Source organism: Bombus huntii, unplaced genomic scaffold (assembly GCF_024542735.1).
Source record: "Bombus huntii isolate Logan2020A unplaced genomic scaffold, iyBomHunt1.1 ctg00000058.1, whole genome shotgun sequence".
Lineage (NCBI taxonomy): Eukaryota > Metazoa > Arthropoda > Insecta > Hymenoptera > Apidae > Bombus > Bombus huntii.
In genome coordinates this window covers 91,932-107,030 of record NW_026099319.1, presented here as the reverse complement: position 1 = coordinate 107,030, position 15,099 = coordinate 91,932, and the positions used below count along the sequence as shown (strand labels likewise).

The following is a 15,099-nucleotide window of genomic DNA, read 5'->3' as shown; positions in this document are numbered from 1 at the left end:
CGAACAAATAGAAAATTAAGTTGCTAACATGTTTTTCTATAATAATATTTTAACATCAATATTGTAATACGCAATGTGTTACGCCGCCTAAAACATCTGCACGCCAGCCCGCGCGACCGGACAACAACCGACCTGCGTAACGTCACTTCGACCCTCAATAAACCTAAGGACCCACCATAACTTTCACTTCCCTGTATTGTTTCGCCATGTGTCTTCAATCCGTTTGTCTTGAAGAATTTCTAAAGCTTAAAAATATTCTCGAAACACAGTCGGTTTTTAGAGAGGTCCTTGGGTTTATTAGTCGCACTTAAAACACGGAGAAAGCGGGTATGCACCCATTAGGAAAATCCGAATAGCCCTGTAATAAAACAAGCTAGGTTTTTCTCACGCACACAGTCATCTATCCACCACGATGGTAGGAGACTCGATACTCATCCCTTCGAGCAGTAGTGCAGGTCATGACCAATCGACACCGCGCTTCGTGGCCCTCACTTTTTCTAACGAAAGTGGGAACAACGAATCCGCGTTCTTTAGGCACAGGGGCACACCCACACCGAACTTTTCTTCCGTATTAGAAAAAGAGCGACAGACAGTCTAAAAACTAACGCCTAACGCGGCAGTCTACACATAGCGCGAGAGTCGCATACTTCACGCAAATCTTTTGTCGGTTCTCGGTGTTGTCGAACACACATCTTCTCTCCTAAATATATTATAGTGCTAAGTCCATTAATACATTAATTTCCATTATAAGAGCCCTGCTCTAGCGTACATATCTATCGCATCTTCATGCGACAAGTTGTTAACTATTTATTTCTCTACGTCAGTGTAATCTAAGTGTTGGAAATATATAATTTATAATTCTGTGAATCACAGTGTTATACAAACTCAATCACCCCTATTATCTCAACGGAAATCAGGGGATCGATCAATTCGTGGTGTCGATTGTTATAATCGTAACGGGGATTTACGACCCCCGTTGACGTCTCTCCTCGCGATTACGTCTCCCCGCAATTGGTCGAAATTTACACAATGTGAAAATGAAAAAATTGGAAGCAACCGAACTACGGATGAAACTAAATCACTTCGCTGCTTGTAAAGATAACTTTTAGTGTTATAAACATAAGTCAAGTAGCAAAGAGCATAAATTGAATTTACCCAAACTCTTCTTGAAATCTGACAAAATGATTCTTTATTTTGTCAAAAAAATCTTTACGTATTTTCCATTCCCATTCGTCGCTTTTTTCAGTGGCGTGTTTATCGCTACGTCGAAACTCCGTCGGGTAGCAGTTAATTTCATTTAAAGTAGAAAACTATTCAGAAACGTGTATACGTTACACAGCAACAAACCAGTCGCCCTGTTATTACCTCGTTCTCAACAGTTCAAATTTCAGGGACAACCGACTACTTAGTATCGACCCAGTACGTCATATTTACTCGCCAAAAGAATTGTAAACGAAAATTGTAACCAGACGTGCCGTTAGTAACTACCATTTTTCGCGAAACTTCTTTTTCATTTGGCGGAAATTTAAACAAACCCCGAAACACCGTGGCGTTTTGCAACTGTCTTTAATCCTTTAAGATAAAAAAGATTGACGCAAAATTTTGACGGGATGAAATTTCACGATATATTCAGGTGAAACGATGCGAAATTAGAGCGAAGCTTATAATGGGAATATAGTTTGCTTGTCTGTTGTCATAAAATGAGATATGCAGAATATATTAAAAAATAGAGTATATGTAATACGAAACTTTATATTATTCATGTTATTATGGACAAAATATCACAATATGTTCATATATTTAAATCTCCTCCGAAAAAGATTATTGTATGTAGAACACAGTTTAACTGTATTTTGAATTCTTGTTTATCAGATCACAATTGATAAGTTGATATTAGGATGATTATCCTCATTTGAAACAATTTTGTGACTGTTACTTGTCAATATACTTTATATCTTATGTACATTTTAAATATAGTACGCAAACTCGAAGTTGCAAGGAACATTAATAAAAACTCAATATTTCAATAACGCCTTTCATGATTATAATTAAATATTTTTTCAAAATGTCGTATCAGTGTTACATCTAGCACCCCCTCCCCCACACACAAAAGTTTACCAATTTATAATATATGTACTAGTAGATTGACAAGTTACGATTTACAGGTTATATAGAATTCTATTTTATGATTTTATAATTTTTCGTTAAATACAATAATCAAATAACTTGCAAATAGTAAAATTTCATTTGTTTTATCGTCAAACTTGTGCAAGGGAACATATTAATGCTGGTAACTTTAGTGACTTGCAAAATTTCAATAGTGCAAGACAGGCCAGATATTCAATTGCAATTGGTTGCTATCCATATTTTCATCGGTCTTACAATAACCTTATGTTATCAATTATGAATTAAAAAGTTAATGAAATCACAACTCACCCAAGGCCAATGGGTATGACTTCTTTTCGAAGATCGATTGAAATCTCGAGTTTGTTGTTTGAGACATTCAGTTACCACAAGACAAAAACACCACTCCATTACAGCCGACGTAAACAAAACATGACAGATTCTTCCAATTCTCGGACAACAAACATAGGCATACATACTGTTTTAAAGTCACAGTCTGTCGTTGAACTTTCGCCAAGTAACTTGATACGCACATATACACGTCCCTCGAAATCAGTTTTCGACGAAAATACATACGTGACATGTTATGTTGCAACCGAACGTGAATTTCTCGCGGGAAATAGCCTGATATCGTTTATTTATGCGTCTCTCAAATACGAATTTTACTATACACTTCGTTTAAGACACGCCATTTTGCAAAACGATTATCGAAAGATTACTGCTTACATCGAGATCGAGAATAGATTCGCAGGAAGCTGGATGCCGCGATTTCTTCCCGCGCTTTACTTTCTTCCGAAGTTGTGATTGGTTGATTTCCTGCTGCCATATTCGGTTTCGCCGAGAATCGTGAACACGTACGCTGGAAGCAATGCGGGGTAATTATTTAATTTATTTCATAATATTATTTAACATATATCGTGAAAAGTTCTGAATATTCGGATTCTTCTGTTATCGTTTCATCGTATGTTAGCATTATCAGCTCTCGATATCGAATTGGCAAACAGAATTTTTCTCATACAAAGTAAGTCACATTAAGTATATGTATATGTATAGTCGAAGCAATGCAATTAAAAATTTTTCCATTTTAATTGCTATTATTTATCACAGACATTTTACCGAGCATTCATTTTATAAATCTTATACATACATATATATATATATATATATATATATATATCGGGTTTACATTAGAATTAGGGTTAGGGGCGTGAAACGAATCTTCGTTTGGGTTACACGTTGTCGTTATGCAATGGAGAAGACATTGACTAGTGCAAATACGATTATTATAGAACCGGACAAGTAACCGCGGTAGTTAGGTGCTCGAGATACTAATGACAATGATCCTAGGTTCAATAACGAATCCGCGGTCAACGGGATGACAACAGAACGTACTCACAAAGTCTAAGTCTGAGAATAATCACTGATCGCGAAGGCGTTACTCTTGGATCGATGAGATCGCGAGCGAGAAAGCCTTTCCCGTCCCGATGATGCCACACAGGAAAACTATAACGGGGTGTGTCTAAGGATACGAGATCATCGGATTCGTCGAGAAAAGCCTTCGTTCAGAAAGTGTTGCTGCTAATTGGTTAATCTCCATATCGGTGGTTAGAAAAGGATGCTAGCCGCCCTCGAGGGAAAGTTGCTAGTGGGAGACGCCGCTCGTTGAAAAATATGTCTTCCCTATCTTCCCGTAGTTGGGACAAAGACTGTTTGTCTGTTTGAAGGACTTTAGTTAACTAAACCTTAAGATTTATAACGGGCCCTCGGGCTAGCCGAACATGTACTGCGGAGACGCATCGACATCTGGCAATCATCTTACTCGAAGAATAGGGTCTGCACGTGGCGAGCCACGGGACAGAAACCGTTGGAATGTTTACTGTCGCGTGTCGCCACAAATATTTCTTTTAAGGAGAGCTATAGAATTACTTCATACCTTTGTTAGGCAAAGCGTTCATCCCGTGACCGCGGCTACGTTCGGCGACTGACTGTCGCCTCGAACCCAAGCTCATTATCACAATTCTCGAATAATTACAATCGGGTTGAATAACTACAATTGTTCAATTACAGCTATAGTAGACTCTAGGTTACAATGTTGCGGGATTATCCAAAATTCCAAAGGCTCCGGTGTTCTTTCATCTCCGACACGGCCATCCTGACTATCACACGTCCTCGTGTGTAACTAAAATATCGTATTTCTTACATTAGATTCGATACAACTGACATTATTTGCGATTTAACTAAATGTCCAAGTAAGTCAAGGGTCCAGTGCAATAACAAAGTTTCGTTCGGAGGTTTGACAACAGAAAAATAAAAGAGAATAGGAATTTGTAATGTTATAATTTGTATTCAAAGTGTTAGGTGCGTTCTGTGAGTCGCCAGCCAGACCGTAATGACACAACAGATCATTTTCGATTTCGTACACCGGTGAACCTCAGTTTGTTGGATCATATTGCCACGTTGGGTGCATTACACCCAGAAAGCACGTAAGCCCACTCAACGGGTTACAACAAAAACACATCAACCCTCTCAACGGGTTACAACAAAAACACATCAACCCACTCAACGGGTTACAACAAAAACACATCAACCCACTCAACGGGTTACAACAAAAACACATCAACCCACTCAACGGGTTACAACAAAAACACATCAACCCACTCAACGGGTTACAACAAAAACACATCAACCCACTCAACGGGTTACAACAAAAACACATCAACCCACTCAACGGGTTACAACAAAAGCACATAAAACCACTCGGTGTATTACTATGACCACAACGCAGTGTTAATGATCCTCTGAGGTCAGTGTACTTGCATCGTTATTATCACCGCCGTTGTCATCACCGCAGACGTCTAACTCAGCAGGGACGCAACCTTCTGGCATTTTTCTCAGTCTGTCGTGTCTGTCCTTATATGATCGTTTGCCGTCTAAGGTTTTTAGGGTATATCTATCTCCTTCCAAAATCTCGGCTATTACGAATGGACCCCTGAATTTCGGATCTAACTTCGTCTGGTTTCTTTCCTCGTTTTTACGTAACACGAAATCGCCAAGGTTGAACCTAACTATTTTAGCTTTGTTTTTGTCGAACCTATCCTTATCGTATTTGGCGCAGTGATACATCGAGCATTTTCGACGATCGCATTTGCGTCTAAGTTAGTTTCGCTTAGTAAGGAGTTATCCCGGTGATCGTGGATTCGTTTGAACTCAAACATTGCTAATAGTATTATTTAATTTAATTATTCGTAGATCGTATTATTCATTAGGCTTAGTGTTTGTTAGACTTATTATTAGTTGTACTTATTATTTGTTAAGCTTAGTGATAGACCTGTATATATGTCTAAATAAAATCTCGGCTTTGTGAAACGATGGCTAGTCCACACGAAGAGTCGTCGCGCGCCCAAAATTCGAATCGTGACCCGACATATATATATATATATATATATATATATATATATATATATATATATATATATATATATATATATATATATATATATATATATATATATATACACAAGATATATATACAAGAAAGAAGATACAAGAAAGAAGATACAAGAAAGAAGGAATATTATATTAGCGGCATTTTTGTAGCCATTATATAGGGTTTCGATCGCATAATTAATCAGTATCAACTTACCAGTCTTTAACGGAAGGACAAAAAGAAGAGCAGACGACACACAGACCGCAATCATGATCATTTTCAAGTAGAATCTCAAACTGCCGTACATCTTAGAAAACTTCGTTAGTCGTAAGGGATCAAAGGATGATGTCCGCGCTAGGGAAAATAGATGAGAAGCGGCTATTTCAACAACCACCGTGTAGGTACTGCACTAGCCAGAAGTATCTGCGACAGAAATCAGAATACACTCGTTTTCGCATGGTTGGATCAATTTCGCGTGGGACTAACCTGATTGAACCTAACGCGGGATAATTGCTCAACTCACGACTTTAACCAGCCCGCTTGATTCTCTGTAAATGCTTGAAATTGACGCTTGGATTCTTTCCAGATTAACTAGCTTTGCCCCTCCCTCCCTTTATCTATTTTCTTAGATCGACTTAGACTGCCACAATATATTATCTTTCTTCTTTTCTTTCCTTTTCTTTCCTTTTGATCTTTTAAAGCCCTAAATCGCTGGCTATTTTGTATACTATATATTTTGTACACTCAATTACTCTGTAAGTCATAAGTACATATGTTTTACAACGTTATTTGTCATATTTCAGTTAAACCCCAGAAAAGCCAGAAATATATTTTCAGCATGTTTTAACGCGCCCCTGGCAAAGATCTCAAAAACGAGTTGCGGCACAATTTAAAGCGACAAATAGCATCGCGTGTCTCGTTGTGGTAACACACGGTTCGCCAGTTTTTTTTTTTTTTTTTTTTTTTTTTTTTTTTTTTTTTTTTTGATATCGGTGACTGCCATATTCTCTTGAGTTTCCAAATCGTAAAGAATCTTTCCCCAGGGATTGGTCAACTGTGTATGTCCCCATGCGACGTAACTTGCTTAAGGAACACGAGCCGGTGATATGCAGGCAACGTATAATTGATTATCATTCGCTCTGAAACGCTGAAGTAATGACCAGTGCAGTGGTCCAGTGGTCATATTGAATGCCGCTGGATATATCAGCATTTGGCAACCTAACCCAGAGAAGCAGGAAATATGAAGCTACCGAATACCAATTAACTTCGTAGTTGCACGGTTCACATTCCATCATTTCTGAATATGCGAGGACAGTCCTCTTATTGTGCTTTTAATTCTTTTATTTGTTTCATTTTCAGCAAATATACTGGTTTTTTTAAATTAAGCTTCTGTTTATACAGAGTTACAGATTATATTAATTTTATATAGAATATATTTAAGAAAGATATTTAATTTTTTGCTAGTTAAGTATTGATCGATTAAGTTACTGTACCTTTGTTCCGATAAATGCGTGCCATTTCCTCGAATCTAATATCATAGCAAATGCCAATACCTATTTTGCAGCCCTTCACATCGAACGTCGTTAGGGAGTTACCAGGACTGAGTGAATCACTCTCTCGAAAAGTAATCTTATTAGGAATGTCGATGTCGAATAGATGTACCTAATAACATAAAAATGTAGTCGCTAATTCTATTGCTGCAACTTTTGTAATTTAATATCAAAGTTACCAACTCCTAAACTTTAATTATTTTTTATTTAATAACTGACAGCGTTTTTATCACTTTCTTTTATTAAAAAATCTTATCATTTAATAATGTTTAAAAAGGAGAAAAAATAAGTATAATAATATTTTAAGTATTTGAAAAATTTATACAACACAAACACATTACAACAAAAATGGGCGTTTCCCGTATCATAACGTATTTTATAAACCGTAAATTATAGAATTGGTTATAGTATACGTATGTACATATGTATATTCCTAAATTATTCCTAGATAGAGTCACTTTCTTCGCCCCAATATTTTCAAATTCAAAGCCATAAAGGAATATATTACTTACCTTTCGGTGTTTTGCTATCAAAGTTCCATCGGGACCCCAAATAGTACAGGTATTGTACAATTTATCGCCCTCTATTTCAGGCATCGTACCACCAACTACATAGATGTTGTTTTCTTTAGCTGCGTTCGATGAAGCAACGCTCGTTTCACCATCAGGAATACTCTCGGCGTATTTTGGAAAGTACTCTGCGTTGCAATATTTCAATTAATGAAATGTCTTTTGTTCCAACCATAAATTAAATTGAAATGTTTGTCAGTTTTTTATTTTTTAAATTATTAAAATAACTAAGTTTTATATTTCGACTTAATTAAATATGCAATTACTTAGCTAATAGTATATATAATAAATTGTTTCTACAGGTTCAAAATGAAAAATGAATATTTAGAAATATTTAATTACGACAATGCTATTTGTGTTAGCATCAGTGGCTTGTTACTCAACGACTTTGCTAGTACTTTTTGAAACATAAAGTTAGTTTTCAATTAACACTTATACTAGAGGCGGAATTATAAATGCAAAATAATTGATAATACTAATTTATAAGTACCTAATTATTAGTATCTTCAAAAATATATTTATACAAAAATCACGATAATCATGAAAATGGGGAAATCCTATATTCTCGAATCAATTCACAATTTATTTTGTATATTAATTAGATTCCGCGCTCATCAGTACGTACTCACTGGCGAGATCGAGAAAATGTATCGGCAATTCCTCGTACGACCAGAGGATCGGAAATATCAAAGGATATTATGGCGCAGCGCGAGTGGAGAAACAGAAACATATGAGCTTAACACCGTAATACTCTTATCATAGAAATAGAAGCAGTCCTCAATTCCCGCCCGCTAACTCCTATCTCCACCGATCCAAATGATCTCCTAGCCCTCACTCCCGGACATTTCCTCATTGGCGATTCATTAATGTGCTTACGTGATCGAGATTTCAGAGACATTCCATCGAACCGACTCTCCAAATGGCAGCATATCCAACAGCTTAAACAACATTTTTGGAACCGCTGGCATAAGGAGTATTTGAACGAGCTAACCAACCGCAATAAATGGAGCAAGGGTGGACACAGCATCCAAAAGGGCACAATCGTCATCCTCAGAGAGGACAACGTTCCCTCCATGCATTGGCCTCTGGGCCGAGTTCATCCAGGCGCCGATGGTGTTGTCACGTAAAATAACAAAATAAAAAAGGAATTTGAGGTAAAAAATAAAAAAAAGAAAACTTTATTTTTTTTCTAACATCAATACACTTTACAATCTACTTCCGAACTCTGGGCGTGACTTTTTAAGACTGACTCTTATGATTTTACTTTCGATCGGATCCGATTACTTTCTTTTGTCATCCCTCAACATCCCCACCGTCCATGCATTTGCTAGGCGTCCGCGACCGTTGCCACGTGCTCTTTCTTCTAGAACCTTCGGTGGAAGGACCGTTGGGATGTTGATGGTTCATTAGGCACTTCAGCGATATACATTGTCGCCGAGTGCTTTATCTCTATCGTCAGTCCGTCGGATTTGAAGTATGCCGGTCGTGACAGTGTCATCCGGACAGCTACAGTTCAGACGGCAAAAAGCATTTTGGATCGGGGCGTCAAAAGGCTTGTCCCACTGCCAATTCAACCCGATCTCGAGAAACCCGAACAACTAGCCACCGAGACGAAATAAGATGGGAACTTCAACCACACCTCGCTAGTTTGATCGGTACCCTCTCAACGGGGGGAGAATGTTACGCCATGCGGCTTACCATAGGTCATATTCTTAACTATCGATCGCGGCACTATAATGTCGCAGACGGACCGTCGCGTCTGCCCGGCAAACAAACATTGTAGTGGCAAGCGCATGATTCATTAAGCAGGGCGACTTCCAGAAACGTCGACTCGTGGTCGTTATTTTACCTCGCGTAAAAGAATGTGGCGTGATCCGAACGTAGTGGGGGTCGCCTTCCAGAAAAAACGAAAAAAATCGAAAGGCGTTCAGAACTTTTCGAGAAGTCGAACCGTCAACACAGGTGGTATGTCGCGCATTACTTATCAACCAAAACGCAGTTACATTTTTTTTGTTCCATTTATATCTTTCTAGTTAATAAGTTGTTGAAATAAACATTAATTTATTTGTGTTAATTCTGTGGAATTTCATTGAACTACTGAACTGATCAGTTCGTGGCGTCGATTATTTAATCGTAACGGGAAATTACAACTCTCGTTGACGTGCTATCTCGCGATCGCGTCTCTCCGCGAACGGTCGAAACAAAATGATTCACTAAAAACTGTCCTGAATTCCTAAGAACTTATTTACCGCAAAACTGACAAAGTGTTTATTTAAAAAATGAGGTTGAAGGTAGTCCTTTTCTTTCATTTCATTCATTTTCATTTTCTTTCTTAAGTATGGCTAACACAATATCTAATCAATTAAAATTTTATATTTTCACGTGAAAAGTTTCTTTAGATAATTATTATCAACATGATGACTAACTCTTACGGATTAATACGTGTCTGTAGGGCAATCCGGTGGACTCGATCGGCTTTTTACTTCGAAAGTTGAGTAATCGGTGTCGCTTTCTTACGCATCTTTGAACTGTATAAATGTTTTAAAATTGTTTGATCCAGAATGTATCACACCGGACAATCAAGAAGGCAGGTGCCTTGACTACAGAAAATGTAAACCTCTGCAAGAAATATGGCAGATACAGTACCGTACAGCCACCGATTTTTATAGACGATCAGTGTGCAGATACCAGGGCAATGTTACGATCGTTTGCTGTCCGAACGATCCAAACAAAGAGAAGAGAGAAATTTTAATAAAAACTGTGTATAAGTATAAGGCTTTGCGACCACCATACTGAGGTTTTAGCAACGTCTCTCATACCAGGGTGGTCGATGGTAAACCAGCTGAACTTGGTACGTTTTATGTCTTTCTTTCCGATTAATAATAAGCCATTTACTGCAAAGAATGAACTTTAAAGGCATTAAACAGCACATCAATGTACATTTCAATTAGACTAAATAATAATGCTATGATTTTATCGGTAGTAACTTTACTTATTAACTTGAATTATTTCTTTCTTTTACTTCATGTTAGGAAGAGTATCTTTTTGCTTGAAATAAAAAATTGATATAGGAGTAATAATATGGATAGAGATCAAAAACTGTTAGGGCAGAAATTACACGTTTGAACTTTATAGTTCAGTATAGTTCAAATAGAAATTATATAGAATTATTTAATAATTTGTATTCCACTGGAATAAAAACTTAATTTCTGTCTTTATCAAATCTCTGTTTCAGAGTATTTGTACGTATGTACTTATCGTCTGCTGTATGATCGAATTTCGAATAGGTAATAATCGTTGTTACTCGTTATGTGAGAAAAAATTATGTATATTCACAACTATGACTATTGCATTTTAGGCGCTTGGCCATGAATCGCTGCATTAGGTTTTCGTAATCCCCGAAACCCAGACAAACCACTATGGAAGTGCGGAGGTTCCCTGATATCGGCTAGGCATGTTTTGACCGCAGCACATTGTGCACATATGGATGGAATAGAAAACATACACAATCATAATATTGCCATTCTTAGATTGGTGGAGGAGGTGCCATTTTCGAGTAAGTCCTCAAATATATATATATATATATATATATATATATATGCTATTGAGTATTACTGAAGTATCATATCCTGAAATTTCTTACTGTACACATATATTGTGTCATAAAGCGTGTATAATTCTTTCTCATACTTTTGGTCATTAGTTTCCTGCATTTTCATTTATTTTTTTATTTTTCAGGGTACGTATATCCCATTTGTACGAAAGAGCCCCTACGAAAGAGCAACTTCGTCGGCTATAACCCCCTTGTTGCTGGATCGGGAGCATTAAGATATAGTAAGTGATATCAATTTTATAATAAAATTAAATAGTTCCAGTCTTAAATATCTTTCTTATTTTCTTCGTAGGACGACCACGACGTAATGCATTAATGGAAGTACAAATGCCAGTGATTAAGAACGCCGAATGCAAAATAGCTTATTCCAAATTTCCTAATGCACCTGATATCACTGATGGTATAATATGCGCCGAACATGCTCAGGGTGGAGAGGATTCTTGTACGGTAATTAAGTTACAGAGTTACTACAAACTATACGGTATCTGAAGACACGTCGATTCGAATTAACATCAAATCGACGTCTTAAACATTAAAAATAATAGATAAACACAATTTAATAGTTTTGCCCACTTCTCACACCTCGTTATGGTATTTAATCTAATTTCCTCTAATCTTAGTTTTGCTCAAAATACATATAACATGTACGTTATAAATTGGAGTATTTCAATACACAAATCAATAGAAGATTATTACTGTATATAAGTATAATTTCAATACAATTCGATCGATATATTTCAGTATCTTTGATTAAAAATTTAACGATCCTTTCAGGCTGACCGTGGCGGATCACTGCTGATACAACATGAATTAACCTCGTATTTAATAGGTATTGTGTCTTATGCTTATAAGTGCGGCACAGCTGGGTATCCCAGCGTTTACACTAGGGTCACATCGTACCTTGACTTCATTCTCCAAGCGATGCAATAATATGATATTACTGTTCCATAAATATCATTGTGTAAAAAACGTAAAGTTGGATTTTCTTATTGTGGAGATAAGAAACAGCTCAAATTTACATTGTTTTGTACGTTACAAATTATAGGCTTAAAATGTACGAAATGTAACTTTGAAACGACACTAATTTTTTACGCACGATAAACCTCCACAACTTAGGTATGTAAAGATGATAAACGTATATTAATTCTATTAATTTGGTAATAATAAACCAACTTTCTGAGAAGTTCTGTAAATTTCGTTTCTTTTGTATCAAGAGAATAATGGAATATTCCACTTAGATCGTATACTTCTTGTATGTACGTACAAAATTTTCCGGCTAATCTAAAACACTTCATAAGATAGAGAGCTTCTGGAAATTCGGACACAGAGAGTGCATAAAATACAAGATAAGTCTCGTGTCTTTCAAAATTATTTTTTATTCGCTAAAAACGTCCTGTGTACTCATGCAATCACATGCAACCTCGAAACTTCACTTATTTTTTATCACTTTCCAATTCAATACACAGTTTCTGCATTTTTGACTATATGTAAGAGAAATTTCCATTCAGCCAAAGGTGTACTTACAGATTATAGATTCCTATACGACTCTCAGTAAAAATTTATCCGCACTCCAGATAGTTAAAACTTCTGTCGACCGTATTGATCCATCTGCACTCTTCGTATGACGTCAATATCTGTTCAGTGCTGCTGCGCAGGTTTCTTTGTGTTACGTCAATTCGTTTGTGACCGTTGCGCGAGTAATGGCGCTTTGCAATGGTGATTTGCAGGAAAACAGTGCAGGATGCTGTGATTCGTTTCTTGTGGTCGGAGGTTATGTTTGATGCCTATATTTATCAAAGATTTAATGCACATTATGGAGAAAGTGTTTTGTCACGAAGTGTGTTTGAATGGGCACAAAAGTTTAAAGAAGATCGCACAAGTGTTATGAAAAAACAGCTGGACGCCCGTCCACATCCACGATGACAACATTGAACGTGCTCATGAACTTATGCTCTATGGAATAGACGAGTGACAGTGGATAATGTGGCAAATCATTTGCAAATCAGCCACGGCTCTGCTTATGCAATAGTACACGACAGATTTGGATTTTAAAAAGTTTGTGCGAGATGGATGCCGAAAAAGCTGATGAAAAGGTGAAGACGACGATGCATTCGTGGTTCGCAGCTCAGCCCAAAACATTTTTTAATGAGAAAATATAAAGGTCCTTCGGCAAATGGACAAAGTGTATACAGAAATCGAGTGATTATGTCAAAAAATGATGTATGTCTTTTTTGACAATTGCTTAAAATAAATTCTACACCGACAGAGCGGGTAACTTTTTACTCACCCTCGTAAGACACTTAAATTTCCAATCTATTATGATGAATAAAAGAGCTTATACTATTAAATCTAATTGTATTTTGTTGCATGAGAGTACACGTGTATGTGATGTACATTACCTTTATATCCCCTTGAACGCTTCAATATTGCGCATATATACTATATTTTGTACAGCTTCTATAAAATTTCGTATGTTTGTTTAGGCTGTTAATCTAGAGGCTGGAGTACAAAGAAGTGGCACAATGATGTGGGCTGATGACATTTATAATTATCAAGGAATCACCCCTACATTCGCTCAGGTATATATCGTTGACTATAATGTATTTAACATATATGATTGTTAGAATATTAATAATTAATTTTTAATTCTATCAGAATTTTAATGAAACTGTCCCTTGGGAAGGAAGAACTGATACCTTGATATCACGGTTTGTACATCCTATATATACGACAAATTTTAGAACATTATATAACGAAGAACCAGATCGTCGTGGCCATGTGATGTGAATAAAAGGACTTGAATTTGATGATATTTTTATAATGTTAGATAACATAACTAAGTATCTTCACAGTAAGATAGGATGACATGGTTTACATGATCTTAATGTTGTTCACTCGAGTGATGATATTATAAGGAAAAGTGTAATATCACAGGTAGGATGATTCATAATTTAGAACTACTAACTCATGTATGTATTAAAAATTAAAGAAATATATTAAATTTTATAGGATATTTATGTTTAGTAACCAGTAATTCAGAGATTGGTATTCATGGTTACTATAACGAGGCTGTAGAAACGCACCCTTTCTTCTTTGCAAATGGTCCTGTATTTATGTCTAAGCCGAAACTGGAACCTCTGAATAATTTAGATTTATTCTTGTTATTTTCTAAAATACTTATCTACAGTATACCATAAGGAATGATACCGTATCGCACCTAATCAAGTGCCTTAAGAAACATCAACAGGATATCACAGTAATCCCTTATCGACTGATATGTAAGTAAAAGTTATCTGTCATTGTTATACACAATTATGTGTTAGTGTTATACACAGTTATTTATCATTTTCTATTAATTCAGTTGTAGCCACTACAATATCTATGACACTGGTAGTAATTATAAGAACAATAATGATGTTCTATAAGAGGAAATGATGATTAGGAACAAAAACTTACAGGTAAGTCAAAGTATATGTTATTTGCCATTTGAAAAGAAAGTTACTAACTTGGAATTTTTTGATAAATAATAATTGTGCAAAATATATTGGATTTCAAATTTGTCAAAAATTGAAATTTAAGAAGCATTGTAATAATATAACATTAATATTTTGATTTTTCAGGAGATATCATGCGGTGGATGGATAATATGTAAAAAATATTAAGCAGTATATGAATTTTCATATTGCGTAGAGATAACAAAATGAATTTTAAAAAATGTCGACATGGTAATAAGAAATAGCATCATGACAAAGAATATATAAACACAGTTTCATTTTTTATAAATAAAAATTTGTTGTTCCAGATTTTGAAATATAG

General features: G+C 36.1%; 2 protein-coding genes and 1 long non-coding RNA gene across 30 annotated transcripts in view; 1 reads left to right on the top strand and 2 right to left on the bottom strand.

Moving 5' to 3' along the window:
- LOC126875835 (uncharacterized) overlaps positions 1–15,099 on the bottom strand; it is a 148,009-nt gene that overhangs the window by 46,536 nt on the left and 86,374 nt on the right. For 3 of the 13 annotated variants that reach the window (XR_007693717.1, XR_007693718.1, XR_007693719.1), the window contains exon 2: positions 4,058–4,647. The exons of 8 other annotated variants lie outside the window; for them this stretch is intronic. This is a non-coding gene — a long non-coding RNA (uncharacterized LOC126875835). Of the gene's footprint in view, positions 1–4,057; positions 4,648–4,811; positions 4,869–15,099 lie in introns of those variants that run through there. 2 more of the 13 variants (XR_007693716.1, XR_007693711.1) reach the window with 1 other exon arrangement.
- Positions 1–15,099, top strand: part of LOC126875803 (venom serine protease Bi-VSP-like) — a 163,932-nt gene that overhangs the window by 87,676 nt on the left and 61,157 nt on the right. For 3 of the 15 annotated variants that reach the window (XM_050638725.1, XM_050638726.1, XM_050638727.1), the window contains exons 2-6: positions 10,231–10,281; positions 10,340–10,521; positions 11,029–11,226; positions 11,409–11,504; positions 11,576–11,862. In XM_050638725.1, the coding sequence (XP_050494682.1) occupies positions 11,154–11,226; positions 11,409–11,504; positions 11,576–11,772 (366 nt within the window). In that variant the 5' untranslated portion in view covers positions 10,231–10,281; positions 10,340–10,521; positions 11,029–11,153 and the 3' untranslated portion in view covers positions 11,773–11,862. Of the gene's footprint in view, positions 1–9,178; positions 9,636–9,878; positions 10,522–10,702; positions 10,965–11,028; positions 11,227–11,408; positions 11,505–11,575; positions 11,863–15,099 lie in introns of those variants that run through there. The other 12 variants (XM_050638717.1, XM_050638716.1, XM_050638715.1 and 9 more) reach the window with 7 other exon arrangements.
- LOC126875801 (omega-amidase NIT2-A-like) lies at positions 5,679–13,549 on the bottom strand. 2 transcript variants are annotated; one of them, XM_050638709.1, is made up of 4 exons: positions 12,808–13,549; positions 7,614–7,798; positions 7,045–7,213; positions 5,679–5,974 (listed from the first exon to the last, which is right to left on the bottom strand). In XM_050638709.1, the coding sequence occupies exons 2-4, from the start codon at positions 7,695–7,697 to the stop codon at positions 5,961–5,963; spliced, it is 267 nt and encodes an 88-aa protein (XP_050494666.1). In that variant the 5' UTR covers positions 7,698–7,798; positions 12,808–13,549; the 3' UTR covers positions 5,679–5,960. The 2 variants fall into 2 exon arrangements, with proteins under 2 accessions (XP_050494666.1, XP_050494664.1); XM_050638707.1 differs by lacking the exon at positions 5,679–5,974 and adding an exon at positions 6,232–6,769.

What these genes read in the sequence shown, in the direction of transcription:
- LOC126875801 (XM_050638707.1), bottom strand. Translation starts at nt 7,697, where the DNA reads ATGCCTGAAATAGAGGGCGATAAATTGTACAATACCTGTACTATTTGG. An exon ending in TGATAGCAAAACACCGAAAG is followed by an intron (nt 7,214 to 7,613) that starts GTAAGTAATATA and finishes TTATGTTATTAG; the next exon opens with GTACATCTATTCGACATCGA. An exon ending in ACGCATTTATCGGAACAAAG is followed by an intron (nt 6,770 to 7,044) that starts GTACAGTAACTT and finishes TCTCTGGGTTAG; the next exon opens with GTTGCCAAATGCTGATATAT.